The following is a 13,891-nucleotide window of genomic DNA, read 5'->3' as shown; positions in this document are numbered from 1 at the left end:
AACCAACTTGAGTTTGGAGAGAGTAACAAAACAGAAAAATAAACTGATAAATAAAATAAAACAGGATAGGAGACACGGTATGGTCGTGTCAGACCGTTGTAGGAGACACTTTATGGGGTCATGTCGGACCGGTGTAGAAGACAGTTTATGGGGTCATGTCGGACCGATGTAGCAGGACAGTTTACGAGGTCATGCCGGACCAATGTAGCAGACACTGTGTGGTCGTGTCAGACCGATGTAGAAGACAGTTTATGGGGTCATGTCGGACCGTTGTAGAAGACAGTTTACGGGGTCATGTCGGACCGTTGTAAAAGCTGACCGGGATCAATGTCGGGACAGTTTATGGGGTCATGTCGGACCGATGTAGCAGACACTGTGTGGTCGTGTCAGACCGTTGTAGAAGACAGTTTATGGGGTCATGTCGGACCGTTGTAAAAGCTGACCGGGATCAATGTCGGGACAGTTTATGGGGTCATGTCGGACCGTTGTAAAAGGTTGTGGTGGTGCACCAAGGGGGCGACTTAGGGAGTGCGCCATGAGCGACTTATACATGATACTGTGTATAACCCCCCCTTAAACTCAAATAGGTGTGAAGATAGAAACCTATTTGAGGTTGAAACAAAGGGAGTGATAAAGCTGACCGGTGTAGAAGACACTGTATGAGTGTGTATATAGGCTGCCCAAAAGATATACATGGATATAGATATCGAGCCCTCAAAAGTCGTGCCCTCAAAAGGTGTGCCCAATTTTTCAAAAGGCGTGCCATCAAAAGGCGTGCCCAATCCATAAAAAGGTGTGCCATCAAAAGGCATGCCCAGTTTGTCGTCGAGCGCCGAGCGGCGCATGATGCGCGTGTCTGCCTTGGCTATAAGACAAAGGCTGAGGCTGAGGCGAAGACAAACAACTTGCGAAGAAAAACTTCTGAAAAAAAAAGTCTGCGTTTGCGGAGAGAGAAACTCTGTAACACTCGGTTGCCCAGAAAATGGCCTCGTCTTCCCGTGGTCTGCTCACTCTCTTTCCAGACCTCAACGAGTCCACAAGAGAAATAACTGGTGCGGTGGCCCTGGAACCTCAACCAAGCGCCTCTGGGTTTGCTTCGTTGAACTTTCCGATGCGGTCTGTGGAGCAAAAAATGGCGGTGCAAACTGATATTGAGGCCAATCAGTATACTTTGAAGTCATGTGTGGAGACCATAACTGCGGTCACAAACTTGTCGCACCGGCTTCAGAGTAGGACAAATGAGGTGCAACAGTTAAACGCCCAACTGGCTCTGCTCCAGCGCATGTATAAGGATGCGCGAGCAGAGATAAGTGTGCTAAAGGCGGAAAATAAGGAGCTGAAGCAGAAGGCCACCGTGATGTTCCGATTTGGAGGTCTGCCATATGCTGCAGTGGAGGAGCAAGAGGGAGTGAACGTGCTCGGCGGACTAGGAAGCACTGAGGCAACACCGTCAAGGGCCGCTCAGGACGGAGGCAAGAAGAAGAGACCGGCGGCAGAGTAGAGAAGAAAATCCTGCCTGTGGATGTGGTTGTTTTTTTTTTTTTTTTTTTTTGGTGTAAAATGGATCGGGGTGAGCCCCGACAGGAATAAAATGAGTTTGGTGTGCAGTTCGTCTTCTTTGTCTGCTGTTTTTTTTTTGTTTTTTTTTATTTTTTATTTTTTTTATTTTTTGTTTTTTTTTTTTTGTTGCAAAGAAATAATAATGAAAAAAAAAGGTGTCGTGGCCCACGGTTTTGTGAAAACCTGCAATGGGTTTGGTATTTGGTTTTGTATATATATATATTTTTTTGTAATAATAATAATAATAATAGATTAAGGGCGAAAACATGTGCCTCGGGGGATTGAAAAGTGAAAAAATGAGAGAGAGAAAGTGGGGTAATAAGAATAGATTAAGGTGGTGGCTGTATTGGAAAGACAAAAGGTAGTGGAGGTAAATATTAAAAGAAAAAGAAAGGAAAAGAGAGGGTGTAAAGGGAGAGAGAGAGAAAAGAGATACATGGGCAAATCAATTTGTGTTTCGTGGGCTGTTCAAAAGATGGAGTAAAATAATAAAAAAGAAAAAGAAAGTTGAGTGGGCTCTCTCTCTGTAAACTGTGTGTGTGGGAATGCGCTAACCCAAAACTGCCGAGAGAGTGAGAGAACCCGAGAGCAGATGCATGTGTGTATGTATTCATCTCCCAATGTATGCTGTGTGTGGGAATCTGAAGGGTTCTTCCGGCGGAGGTGGTGGGGATCTGGAGGGTTCCGCCGACGGACATGGCGATGGTGGGGACAGTTGGCGTGGCCGAGAAGGAAGCAGAAAGCTGCCTGGGCATATCAGGGGAAATCTCATGGTGCCGTCCATGAGTTGCATGAAGTGTGACCTTCTTGGTGGATGGAACATGAAGCAACCGAGGTGAGTGAGGCTGTAGGTGAAGGTGGCTCGGTCGTGGAGTTGAAGGTGCCTCACAGTTGACGAGCATGTCGTCGAGAGAGATCGGAAGGGTGGTGTCGTGGCATCGAATGCCTCTTCGACTCCATTGACGAAAGTTACGGTGATTTGAGGAGGATGATCGTCGGTGCGGCGCTTGACCATGAGTTGACAAGCTGGGTTTGATTCTTTGGCCTTGCGAGCGTTGCATTGGGGGTGTGTTTGACGGGCACTGTGGAACCGAGCTGGACCATGGAGTGACAGCCGTTGGATATGGATCGGCCAAGGGATTGGATGTTGGTGAATCGGAGGAGATGACTGCGGATGTGGTCGGTGACCAGGAAGGTGACGTGGAGTCCGGATAGGCATAGAAGTTCTGCTAGCTTCAGCATGGAGTTTACAGGACACTGCTACACTGTTGACACACACGGTTTTGAGGGAGGGAAGAACACACTGCAATACACAAGAAGAATGCATCATGGTGAATGAATCCATCATGGTGAGTTGTTGAAGAATCTGTCATGAAAGAAGAAATTAAGGAAATTTGGGTTTGTCCGGCGGGGTGTTGAAAAACTCCAGCGGGCAGCGAGGGCATGGTTGCCGGCCGGCTGCCCGCCGGAAAGAAAGGAATATAGGCCTAAATCTTATAGCTCTGATACCATGTAAAATAAATTGATGTATTATTGATTGATGTATGTTGTATATTACAACTATATATTACAAATGGTGGTGAGGGGCTCCTTATATAGGAGATGTAGTGGAGTAGGTGGTAGTGGTAGGTGGTAGGTGGAGTGGGGTAGGTTTAGTGGAGTAGAGGTGGTAGGTGGAGTGGGTTAGGTTTAGTGGAGTAGGTTTAACAGCCAAAAAAAAACTATTGCACAAAATGCTGGCTGTGATGTGGAAAATAAGAAATGGATGTAGTCAAACTCAAGCCAAAATGAAATAATTATATTCACTCAAAAATTTCAACAAACAGTGCCAGTACATTGTGCAACCCAGTTGCGAAAATAGAACATTGTGTTTATTCATTACCAAAATAATGGTAAAAAGAACACATCAATGTATTACTGCCAGCTATCTTCAATCAAAATGCACCTCCCTGTGCTCCGAATGTGTTTGCAGTGGTCGGCAATGGTGGATCTTGGAAAAAGTGGTTGTGCATGACATGGTGGGAGGGAGCAACTGACAAGATGCAAAACGACACATTACTCATGGTGGTTCTTTAATGCTTTTGGGGTCATTCAGAAAATTGAAACATATGGTGAAAGTAACGAATTTTTTCATACACCCAACTCTTTCATGCAAGTTCTTGACCTACTTTACTCATGTCTTCTACAGCTTTGAGAGTGACAGAAATGGTATCAACTGTTAAACGAAAATGCAAGGAGAAGCTTTCGTCAATGCACCTAATATGCATGTATTTGTTATCATATCTATATTTTCTTATGAAACTATATACAAATTGAACCATTAATAGAGAAACCAGCCCTCGTTGATAACAAGTAACCTCGTATGCATCTACTATTATTTTTCCATATCCAAAAATATTTAAGCAAGTAACAATGTGAGCTCCAACCTATTTGACACTACTGTGCCATAAATAGTTGATGCAGATGTCTTATGGCTTCTGCCACATCTAGGAAGCGGCATATTTTTAATCTGATACGATATAACAATATTTACCTAAGTATTTAAGGGAGAACAAAGGCTGAAGAATGGATTTGCTATAAGAATCATCCCAATCCAGAGATTCCCACCATTCATTATCTCCCCAAATGTGCTGAAGCGCAGGTGGTGCTGATGCTTGCCCGTTATCCATGTCCAAAGAAAGAGGTAGTCTCCTTAATGTGTGACACTTGTCTACAACAATATCTTGCAGAGATCCACAGACCATTTTGCCCTTATATATGCTCTTCAGTCTTGGTAGACTTGACAGTTGTAATCTCTGGAAATTTCGTAGTGTGATTGTGTTGCTATCCTCTTGATGATGACCCTGATAGCTCATCTCTACTTCTACGATTATGTCCTCCACATGTTTACAATAAGACACTTCAAGTTGCTCGAGGTTTGGGAAGTTCTGCAACAAAGCAGGGAAAATATTCCTAATACTGGAACATCTACAGAAGTACAATTTCTTAAGGTTAAAGGAAAGACTGTATGGAGGAACAACTCCGTCAAAGAATGCCCTAAAATTGGGTAATTCAAGAAACAATAATGACTCAACAGTTCTTAGTGGGATTTGACAGTCTTCTAAGAAGGATGATGACGAGAAAATGGATTCTATCCTATTACAGTATCGGAGATGACATGTTCTTAAATCTCTACCATCCCTCAATGACAGAATATCTGATAAACTAATGAGATTGTGGCATTTTTTAATCTCAAAGAACGCTATGTTTCTGGGGAGCACTAGCAAATCTATACCACTTTCAAAAAGTTCAGACTCAACATTAACACGAACTTCATTTCCCATAGTGCTGATGGCATATTCTAAATTATTTCCCACTATAAGGCAGTAGTTTTCCAAGCTTTGACATTGTTGAGACGTCACATAACTAGTAAGCTCTTGCACATTCAATAAGTGAACTCGGAGAACTTTTAATTGCCTCAAGCATAAGATCTCTTTTGCTGACACTTTTGCTCTTGTTGCATCAATTCTAAGGCATTGGAGTTGGGACAGTCTGCATAACTTCCAGCAAGGAAATGTTTGTAGACTGTTATTCCAGGAGATGTCGACATTGCTGAGGTTAACCAATTCTTCTATACCTTGGGGTGCTTCTTCTATCTGACTTCTTTTCAATTTTAACTATTTCAATGCCTTTAGTTTCTCCAGTGACGGCACATACTTCAGTCTTACACAGTCCTTCAGTAACAATGTATGCAAATTCACCAACTTGGAGAAGGAATCTGGCAGAGACTCTATGTAGGTGCCGGACAAATCCAATACATTGAGATGATGCATATGCACAAAGAAAGAATCTGGAATTCGTAATAATGGGTTATATCCCAGTAACAAGGTGATGAGCTGAGGGCAAATGGGTGGTCTAAAAGGAAGTTCTTCTATCTTAGGAAACCCTCTCAAGATCCTCAGACCAATCTTCGGATGGTACTCTTTCTAATCCCTCACCAGCTTTTGCCATGAATCAAGGACTAGTTGATGTTATTTTGAGAGCCATATCTCTTATCAAATCATGCAACCTCACGAATTCTTCCTTATGTATGTTGGTATGACTCTCCAACAAGCAAGTATTTATGAGTTTATTTAATATAGCGTGACCTTTGTCAAACATTGCTTCTATACTGTTCATCTCAGCTATTAGTCCCTCGGCAATCCAATATTCTATCAGCTCTTCCCTAGGGATGATATCGTCTTCTGGATACAATGCACAATACAAGAAACAATGTTGGAGCTTTTCTTCATTTAGGTGACTAACTAAATTTTAGTCGCTCGAACATCATACTTTCATTGTCCATGATCTGTTTTGTTGAACTGGTCAATTCATTTAATGCATTTCTCCACTCACGAATGTCATTTACTCCCTCATACTGCCAGCTATAGTAGTGATTGCAAGAGGCAGACGTGCACATTCTTTGGAAACTTTTGTTGCAATTTCTTTCACTTTTGGAGTAAGAACTGTCTGATGTTCTTCAACCTTGCTCATAAATAGATTCAGTGCTTTATCTTCCGTGAGAAGCTCCACTTTGACAGCTCTGCACTCCATCTTCCTACACACTTCTAACGATCGTGTAGTTAACACTAGTTTACATCCATTAGATATGGATGGTTCTAGAATACCCACCTTATCCAGAAGAAATGCTTTCCACAGATCATCTAAGATGAGCACATACCTCTTCTTTTGGAAAAGCATTGTATACAATTTTGATGCTCTTTTTGTTTCATCCCCATAACTCGACAAATCAAGATTCAGTGCCTTTGCTATCTACCTCTGTAGATTTCTAATGTTGAAGCTTTAGATACTGTGACCCAAATAACATCATCAAAGTTACAAGCTTCATTCAAGAGTTCATTGTTAATGTGATGCATGATGGTTGTTTTGCCGATTCCCCCCATTCCAAAAATGCCAATCCTTCTAACCTCATCATCCATCAAGTATTTCCAAACGTTCTCCATGTTCCTTGCACTTGTGTTTTCACAAAAAGATCCCATTGTTGGTATGAACCGTCCACTAGTTGGAAGTGCATCAATCAGCAAACCATTAGAAAATCTACACTTTTCCTGCAGTTCTGCCACCTCTTGAATCTTCTCCACAACAAGCTTTCCCAATTGTACACGTGAGAAGACATTCTTCCATCCTACTACTTCTTGCTCTTGTCTTTGCAAAGTTCGCACATCACCTTTTAACATTCGCACATCTCCGAGCCAATCTTGAACTACTTTTGACTGCTGCTCTGCACTGCTCAGTTCAGTCTTTATATCCTCCTCTTGACTGCTCAAATCCTCTATCTTTCTTTTGAAAATTTTCAAATTTGCATCAAGGCTGTTGATATATCCAAACCATTTTCCAGTTGCTTCCCCCAAATTCTTCACAATTTCAAAAATTGAAACTAAGAATCCCATGGTGTGGTGTGGTTAGTTCCTACAAATATAGAAGTTGCAGAGGATTGTAGTTAAAAGGGAAAAAATCCTGAAGAAAACTTCAATATCAATTGTGACACTGCCATTCAAAAGCAATTTGAAATTTGATTGAAAAAACAGAAGCAAGAGAAAGCAAATTATGCTAATATTTGCAAATTGACTTCATATTCACCTCAAAGTCAGTCTTGAATCACTGACAAAAGAATGATTGTGCTAAATAGATAATTGTAAAAATGGACCAGCATTTGTGTTATTCAAGAATTTTTTATCTGATGTTGTTCGTAAATTTAAGGTAGGTGGATGATTTGAAACACAAATATGAATAAGGTCTATAACAGCGATTGGAACTGTATAACACCTACTAAACCCACAAAACCTCTGATTTTAATCCCCTAACCAAACACAGCCTCAGTAATTTGCCTTAAAAAATCACAGAGCAAAACATGAATTGAAACAATTCAGTCTTTTAACAAAAAGTAAAAAAACACGTCACAAAGAGAGAGAGAGAGAGAGAGAGAGAGAGAGAGAGAGAGCGCGCGCGCTCATGTCTCAACTGAAACTTGAACTCCTACACCTTTCCATTGTAGGAGAAAGATGGCATAAATGACTTCCAGACAAAAGAAGAATAAAAGCTTACAGCTGAATTCTCTAGCTTGGTAACATATACAACACAAGGTCTTACTTCTTAGTTTGGAATATTGAAGGAAGATAAATTGCTTTCCATTTTACGAATTAGTTCAACCATGAACATAAATGGTCCTCTATCTACTCAACAAAAACAAATAAATAAATAAATCAAAATCACGACTGTGGACATGTATCAATACAATCTTGGCTCAAAAAAAAAAAAAAAAAAGCAAGCCAAGATTGAGGGCCAAACTTCAAACAATAGCAAAAGAAAACTGAAGCTTAGTAATCCCAGAAAAAGTTACCTTCTGGTGTGTTCAGAGACTGATTCTGATAAAGCTTGGAAACCAAACTGTCTAAGAAGATAAAAGAGAAACAGACCAATCAATAATGAACTTCTTCACAAACCCATCACCAATGCCGGCCAGAAACTGCTCTACGCCGAAGCTTCTCTCTCCTCTCCGAATTCACAGAAAGCTTGGATTTTGGAGTCTGGAGATTATTATGAAGATTTAAAGGAATTCTTAAGTTGGAATTTCATATTAAATTCTGATATCCCAAACGCACAAACTGATCTACAAATTAATATGCAATGAAACAAAAACAGATATCAAATCCTTATCTATCTGCTGTTCAGGAGTTAGATTGGGACTACAAAACTCTGCTTCCACTCGTTCTTGCAGACTAGACTAGTAGAGAGAAAGAGTCGATGCCGGAGACGGTACAGTATATCAGGTCATGTGAACCGTCCACGTCGGGTGAGGTGTGGCCCACCCAAATTTGATGAAAAATGCTAGGACTCCGAATGTATTTTTGTGCTGAATCTAAACTATTAATTTCTTTTTATTACTAATAAATATTGGAGTGAGAAAGGTGAATTTGTAATATTAATTCTTTCGTCTCAAAATATTAATTTTTTGTTTTATTTTTTATTATCTCAAAATATTAATTTCTTTTCAAAAATTAAGTATAAAAATAATATAAATTTTTCATTTTACCCTTCTTTTAAATTTATTAACAACATAAAATGTACAATTATGACATTGATATTCCTCAAAAAAATGTATTATTAAAGGGTAATTGTGAAAAATTTATTTTTTTAAATTATAGTAATTATACTACTAAAAAGGTTGAATTTCTCAAAAGGAACCATTATTTTGGAATGTAGAGAGTATCAATGATACATATAGTTTTAGGCCCCGTTTGTTTTGGGCTATAGAGAGGGTATTAGGACTAGTAATACCAAGGTATTACCAAAGCCCCTGTTTGTTTGCAGAGAAAGGGTTGGGACTATTAGTCCCTTGGTATTGCTAATACCCTTGGAAGGGGGATTGGTAAGGAGGAGGTAGAGATGGTATTAGAAAATAGTGAGGGGATTAGAAATTTTTTTATTTTTTATATATTGGGAATTTTTTTTTTAATATAATGTTTAATTTTTTATATTTTTTTATTTGTTTTATTATTTTATATAAAAATAATTTAACAATTCCTCATTATTAATCCCCTCACTATCAATCCCCTCACTATTAATCCCCTCACTATCAATCCCCTCACTATTAATCCTCTCACTAACAATCTCATCACTATTAATCCCCTCATTATCAATCCCCTCCATTCTATCTCTCAAAACAAACGGGCCCTTAAGATAATAGTTTTAATGGGGGAAAAGAGAGAGTAGAGAGAGATAGGGATTAGAGGTCACTGTTGTGTGATTTATGAGAATTATTTTAAATTTTATTTTTATAATTTAAATCGTTCAATTTTTAAAGAATATCGAATAGAACATACCTATAAAAAATCAAGTTGATTAGATATTAATAGACATTTCATCAACTCATATTTGTATATATAAAAAAATAAATATTAAATTGAATACAAATGTAAGTTTTTGATTTTTTACAGATATGTTTTACTCTATGTTATTTAAAAATTAAACGATTCGGATTATCAAAATAAAATTCAAAATAATTCTCACGTGCTACACAACAATCATTGCTGTGCATGCTGCATAGTAGTAACTCCAACTCTAAGAAAATAGAGAGAGGAGTGTAGGCTTCTTCTTCACATAAACACTCTCTATATCATTAGAACCAATGACGGAGCCAAGAAATTAAATCAGAGAGGACATTTATTAATTATAACATTGAAAATTTTTACAAAAATATTTTACATCAATTTTTACAATTGACTTCAAGAAAGATAAATATATATATTATTTGTAATTAGTACATCATGGACAATATATATAAAAAAAATCATGGATATAAGTTTTAAAATAAATTATATAATGATAAAGTAATTTTTTATACAAAATTTCAATAAAAATTTAATATAATAGTAATACTACGTCAGCATTGACATATGATATCACCAACCAATAAATAAACACATAGAGGATGAACCCCACATGTCAGATGTAACTAATAATTCAATAAATTTCATATTTTCATTGAGATTAATTATAATTGTATGTCAATAATAATATATATCACCATTATAATGAAATTTTTATAGATAATAATATAATTTATCGTAATATTTTTATTTTTAATAAAAAACAATCATTATTATTTTTATAATTTTAAAAATATCATTAATATTTCACTCTAAATAATATTTTATAATTTTTTTTATTTAAAATATTTTCTTTACAAAAAAAAAAATTATTCCAAAATCGAGGGACACGCAACCCTCCTCGACACACTGGGACTCCGTCACTGATTAGAACTATATTAAAACTCTTAAATTAAAATTCTTTAATATTATTCTTTATAATGTTGTTAAAATTTAATTAGGCTGGAGCAAAAAAAAAACCGCAAAAGTCCAAGTCGGTTGAGTTGTTAAAATTGATGTATTATTGATTGTTGTATATTACAAATGGTGAGGGGCTCCTTATATAGGAGATGTAGGTGTAGTGGAGTAGGTGAAGTGGAGTAGGTGGAGTAGATGGTGGTAGGTGTAGTAGGTGGAGTAGGTGATGGTAGGTTTTAACAGCCCCCGCAAACTCAAGGGGGATAGGAACTAACCAACTTGAGTTTGGAGAGAGTAACAAAACAAGAAAATAGACTAATACATAAAATAAAAGAGGATAGGAGACACTGTATGGTCGTGTCAGACCGTTGTAGCAGATAATGTCTGGACAGTTGACGAGGTCACACCGGACCGATGGAGAAGCTAACCGGAATCAATGTCGGGACAGTTTATGGGGTCATGTCGGACCGTTGGAAAAGCTAACCGGAATCAATGTCGGGACAGTTTATGGGTTCATGTCAGACCGTTGGAAAAGCTAACCGGAATCAATGTCGAGACAGTTTATGGGGTCATGCCGGACCGATGGAAAAGCTAACCGGAATCAATGTCGAGACAGTTTATGGGGTCATGTCGGACCATTGTAGAATACACTGTATGAAGGTGTAGATAGGCTGCCCAAATATATATACATGGATATATATATCGAGCCCTCAAAAGTCGCGCCCACTACATTAAAAGTCGTGCCCGACAGAAAGCATCGAACGGCGAGCCATCAAAAGGAGCGCCCAATCCATAGAAAGGGGTGCCGGACATTATGGCGATGCGCGTGACGACCTTGGCTTGCGCGCCCATGTTGTCGTCTAGCGCCGAGCGGTGCACGATGCGCGTGTCGGCCTTGGCTATTTAACCAAGACGGAGGCTGAGGCTGAGGCAGAGACAAAAACCTGCTAAAAACCTTTGAAAAACTCTTCGTTTTCTGAGAGAGATACTCTGTAACACTCTGTTGCCCAGAAAATGGCCTCTTCTTCCCGTGGTCTGCTCACCCTCTTTCCCGATCTCAACGAGTCCACAAGAGAGATAACTGGTGCGGTGGCCCTTGAACCTCAACCAAGCGCCCTTGGTTTTGCTCCGTTGAACTTTCCGATGCGGTCGGTGGAGCAAAAAATGGCAGTGCAATCGGATATTGAGGCCAATCAGTATACATTGAAGTCATGTGTGGAGACCATGACTGCGGTCACAAACTTGTCGCACCGGTTGCAGAGTAGGACAAATGAGGTGCAGCAGTTAAACGCCCAGCTGGCTCTGCTCCAGCGCATGTATAAGGATGCGCAAGCAGAGATAAGTGTGCTAAAGGCGGAAAACAAGGAGCTGAAGCGGAAGGCCACCGTGATGTTCCGATTTGGAGGGCCGCCATATGCTGTAGTGGAGGAGCAGGGGGGAGTGAACGTGCTCGGTGGATTAGGAAGCACGGAGACCGGACTGGCACGGGACACCCAAGATAAAAGTAAGAAGAAGAGACCTGCAGTAGAGTAGAGAAGGGAAAAGAAAAATCTCTCCTGTGGGAGGGAGGTTGTTGTGTGTGTGGTTTTTTTTTTTTTTTTGGTTGTAGAATTGTGCTCGGGGTTGATCCCCGAGATGAATAAAATGACAAGGTTGTGAATGTTGTTTGTGTTATTTTGTGTTGTTGTTTTGTTTAATAATAAAAATAAAATAAAATAAAACAATGGATAAAGAAAATAGAGAAAAATATTTATGGATGGGTGATATGAAAAACATCGGTGTGATTTTTTTTTTTTTTTTTTTTTGGTGGAAGATAAAAAAAATAATAATAAGATAATGGAAAAAGGGTGATGCTCACTAACAATGGTAGGGATAGGGGAAATATATTATAATAAAATATATATATATATATATATATTAAAATAAAAGAAAAGTGTGAAATAACGTGGGTGGAACCAGCACATGGTTTTGGTTTTATGGTTCATTATTTTAATATATATATATATATATATATATATATATTAAAATAAAAGAAAAGTGTGAAATAACGTGGGTGGTGGATGTGAGCAAGGATCCTTTAGAGTGATTTTTTCTTAAAGTTTCTTAGAGTAATGTGACTTGTCAGTAAATCTCAACCACACAATGTGACTTGTCAGTAAATCTCAACCCCACAATGTAGCACTCTAGGAAACTTTAGGAAAATTTTACTCTAGAGGATCCTTGGTGGGTGGATGTGGATTTGATTAAAGAAATAGCTATGATCAACATGGCAAGCAATGGCCCACCAAAAAGAGGCAACCCAGAGTCCAAATACAAAAATCAGAACGGGAAGGACGAAACAGGCAGCGAAGAGCTTCGCCGGAGGAGGGATCTTCAAGGCGGATCTCGCAACAGTCCTTGCAGGAGACGACGTGGTGGCGGCCGGACCAGATCTTGTCGGACTGGAGCCACACGCCGCACTTGTAGCCGTTGTGGTGGCGGAAGGCGATGCAGAAATGCAGAAAGGCAGAGAAAAGGCAGAAATGTCAAGAATATTCTTGATTTCCTTCAGAATGATTTCCCAGACATGGATGTCATTGGCATCTCTGGAAACTTTTGCTCGGATAAGAAGCCAGCAGCAGGGATTGGAGGGCGTGGAAAATCAGTTGTTTGTGAAGCAATCATCAAAGAAGAGATAGTGAAGAAGGTGTTGAAGACCAACGTGGCAGCTCTTGTTGAGCTTAACATGCTCAAGAACCTTACTGGTTCAGCCATGGCTGGTGCTCTTGGTGGCTTCAATGCCCATGTTAGCAACATTGTTTCTGCAGTGTACATAGCCACTGGCCAAGACCCAGCTCAGAATATGGAGAGCTCTCACTGCATCACCATGATGGAAGCTGTTAATGATGGCAAGGACCTCCATATCTCTTTCACCATGCCTTCCATTGAGGTGGGAACAGTAGGAGGTTCCCGGAGCCAGATCGGAGATTCGGGATGATGGGTTGAGTTCGGGTTCTCGCCGGAGAAATGGGGCAGTCGGAGTTGTGGTGAAGAAGAGTGAAGGTATGTGTAGAAAATTCTATCGGACTAGGTTGAGGTCCGGCGGGCGGCCAAGGCGAGGTTGCCGCCCGCCGGTGAAGCGAAAAATACTAAATTCTTAACTTGGCTCTGATACTATGTTAAAATTGATGTATTATTGATTGTTGTATATTACAAATGGTGAGGGGCTCCTTATATAGGAGATGTAGGTGTAGTGGAGTAGGTGAAGTGGAGTAGGTGGAGTAGGTGTAGTAGGTGGAATAAATGGTGGTAGGTGTAGTAGGTGGAGTAGGTGATGGTAGGTTTTAATATGAGTCAAGCTATTTTATTACTCATCCGAATTCTCGGTAATGCATTATGCGTAGTTCATTTCAAGACGACGTTTTTCTTTCAATAATTGATCTGAAAAGTCAAAAAAACGATACCTTGATTATTGAATTATTCATGTCCATGTCCATGTCCATGTCCATGTCCATCTCAGTCGTATA

The 13,891-nt window shown here is 39.5% G+C and overlaps 1 protein-coding gene and 1 pseudogene across 1 annotated transcript; one reads left to right on the top strand and one right to left on the bottom strand.

The window, feature by feature from the left end:
• Positions 1-3,328: 3,328 nt before the first annotated feature.
• On the bottom strand, positions 3,329-8,359 carry LOC114313239 (putative disease resistance protein At5g63020). The gene is made up of 2 exons (XM_082914201.1): positions 7,940-8,359; positions 3,329-7,008 (listed from the first exon to the last, which is right to left on the bottom strand). The coding sequence occupies exon 2, from the start codon at positions 6,987-6,989 to the stop codon at positions 6,348-6,350; it is 642 nt and encodes a 213-aa protein (XP_082770327.1). The 5' UTR covers positions 6,990-7,008; positions 7,940-8,359; the 3' UTR covers positions 3,329-6,347.
• A 4,292-nt stretch (positions 8,360-12,651) lies between these two features.
• LOC145813204 (3-hydroxy-3-methylglutaryl-coenzyme A reductase 2 pseudogene) lies at positions 12,652-13,362 on the top strand (annotated as a pseudogene).
• The last annotated feature ends 529 nt before the right edge of the window (positions 13,363-13,891 follow it).

The sequence above is a fragment of the Camellia sinensis genome, chromosome 2 (genome assembly GCF_055761805.1).
Source record: "Camellia sinensis isolate YWXY chromosome 2, ASM5576180v1, whole genome shotgun sequence".
NCBI lineage: Eukaryota > Viridiplantae > Streptophyta > Magnoliopsida > Ericales > Theaceae > Camellia > Camellia sinensis.
This window is presented reverse-complemented; position numbering and strand designations above follow the sequence as displayed.

Coding starts and splice junctions, on each gene's coding strand:
- LOC114313239 (XM_082914201.1), bottom strand. CDS start 6,989: ATGGGATTCTTAGTTTCAATTTTTGAAATTGTGAAGAATTTGGGGGAA.